Source organism: Myotis davidii, unplaced genomic scaffold (genome assembly GCF_000327345.1).
Source record: "Myotis davidii unplaced genomic scaffold, ASM32734v1 scaffold164, whole genome shotgun sequence".
Lineage (NCBI taxonomy): Eukaryota > Metazoa > Chordata > Mammalia > Chiroptera > Vespertilionidae > Myotis > Myotis davidii.
In genome coordinates this window covers 2,976,619-2,978,366 of record NW_006296417.1, presented here as the reverse complement: position 1 = coordinate 2,978,366, position 1,748 = coordinate 2,976,619, and the positions used below count along the sequence as shown (strand labels likewise).

The 1,748-nt window shown below is 62.2% G+C and overlaps 1 protein-coding gene across 1 annotated transcript in view; it reads right to left on the bottom strand.

Moving 5' to 3' along the window:
- The window catches only part of KLHL25 (kelch like family member 25), a 5,912-nt gene extending 4,404 nt beyond the window's left edge, over positions 1–1,508 (bottom strand). Inside the window, exons 1-2 of the mRNA XM_006771785.2 lie at positions 689–1,508; positions 8–64 (exon numbers count right to left, since the gene is read on the bottom strand). Coding sequence (XP_006771848.1) covers positions 8–53 — 46 coding nt within the window. The 5' untranslated portion in view covers positions 54–64; positions 689–1,508. The remainder of the gene's footprint in view (positions 1–7; positions 65–688) is intronic.
- Positions 1,509–1,748: the final 240 nt, after the last annotated feature.

The window sequence follows — 1,748 nt, the reverse complement described above, 5'->3', positions numbered from 1 at the left end:
ATGGAGCCCGTGCTGCTCCGCGACTTGCGGGTCTCGTGGACGCTGACCGACATGCTGAGCCAACCTGCGGGGACGGGGACACCGGTGAGGGCGGCCGTTCTTTTTCTTTTATTATTGATTTCAGAGAGGACGGGAGAGGGAGAGAGACAGAAGCATCAATGATGAGAGAGAATCACTGATTGGCTGCCTCCTGCACGCCCCCTACTGGGGATCGAGCCCGCAACCCGGGCACGTGCCCTTGACCAGAATCGAACCCGGGACCCTTCAGGCCGCAGGCTGACGCTCTATCCATTGAGCCACACCAGCCAAGGCAAGAGGGGCCATTCTTGACGCAGTGACTTGGGGGTGGAAGCACAGACCCTGACTCCCCTGTGGCCCGGCCTGCCCCCACCCCTCCTCTCTGCTTAGCTCTGTCCCTCATGTCGACTGACTACATCGCGAGGGCCACACGGCGGCACGGCTGGCCGCACCGGCCCTTAGAAAACTGGTTTTGCTCCCCTGAGTTTGGATCCTCTCTGGAGCCAAAGGTCTTTGGCCTGATTACGAGCCACCCCCGGGCGGGTCCAAGCTGTGCCTCCCGTGGCTACAAAAAACAAGCAAATAGCCCTGGCCGGTCTGGCTCAGTGGATAGAGTGTCAGCCCGAGGACTGAAGGGTCCCGGATTCAATTCCCCATCAAGGGCACCTACCTTGGCTGCAGGCTGGAAGCCTGGCCCCAGGGGCCAGGGGCCGGCCAACAAGAGTCCCAAGGCCCCCGAGATCCGCCTCCGCCTGCCTCCCCCTGTGAGGCTCAGTCACTCTCTGGCACTGCTCAGGTCACATGAGACCGGTTCTCAGTCACCAGGTAGGAGCAAGTGGGTGTTCACCCGACGGATCCAGGTTCAAACTCGGCGCCGGCGCTGGGTCTGAGGCCACTCGGCAAACGTCCCTGGTAAACCAAGTCCAGCTGCCACCCTCTGGGTGCCCGAACAACTCTGTGGTGGGGTGGGGCTGTCAGGGTGAGGGCAGCGGAGTTTATCAGCCCCAGACAGACCGACAGACCACAATCTGGCTGTGTGCCCCTGTCCTAGAGCCACGCAACGGCAACGCGGTGTCCCAGCTCTGCCCAAGGAGCCCGAGCTCCGCCGGGTGGGGCTGCGGGAGCCGGGAGGATGGGCCTCGTGGATCCCAAGGGCGAGGTGCCAGCCAGGCTTGGGGAAGGCGGGACGAGCGGCCACCGCCCAGAGCCACACGACCCAGTCTGCCCTGGATTCTGCCCAGACCTCAGCAGGGCGGAGTCCCCAGGAGCGGGGCGGGTGGGGCCGCTGGGAGCCCAGAAGGTGGGGCTAGCGGGTCTCCCATGACGGGGAGGGTACCAGTCAGGTTCACAGGAAAGTGAGGGGAATGGCCCCGACCCCAAAACCACACAACTCAGACCTCTAAGCCCTGGCCCAGATCGCTGACTCGTCGGCAGGGCGCAAGCAACTCGGGTGGTGCAAGAGGGAGTCCAGAGGTGGGGCTCTTGCTCCCCCCAGGCCCGTGCAGGAAAGGGACTCGGTTCTGGGGCCCTGGCAGCTGTCCCTTCAGCTCCCTCCCAGAGCCACAAACCCCAAACCCCAAACTCTCTTCACAGGAGCAGCCCAGGGCGAGTGGCTGCAAACAAGATTTTTTTAAAAAAAATATATATATATTTTTACTGATTTCAGAGAGAGGACGGGAGTGGGAGAGAGAGAAACATCAATGGTGAGAATCATGGACTGGCTGCCTCCT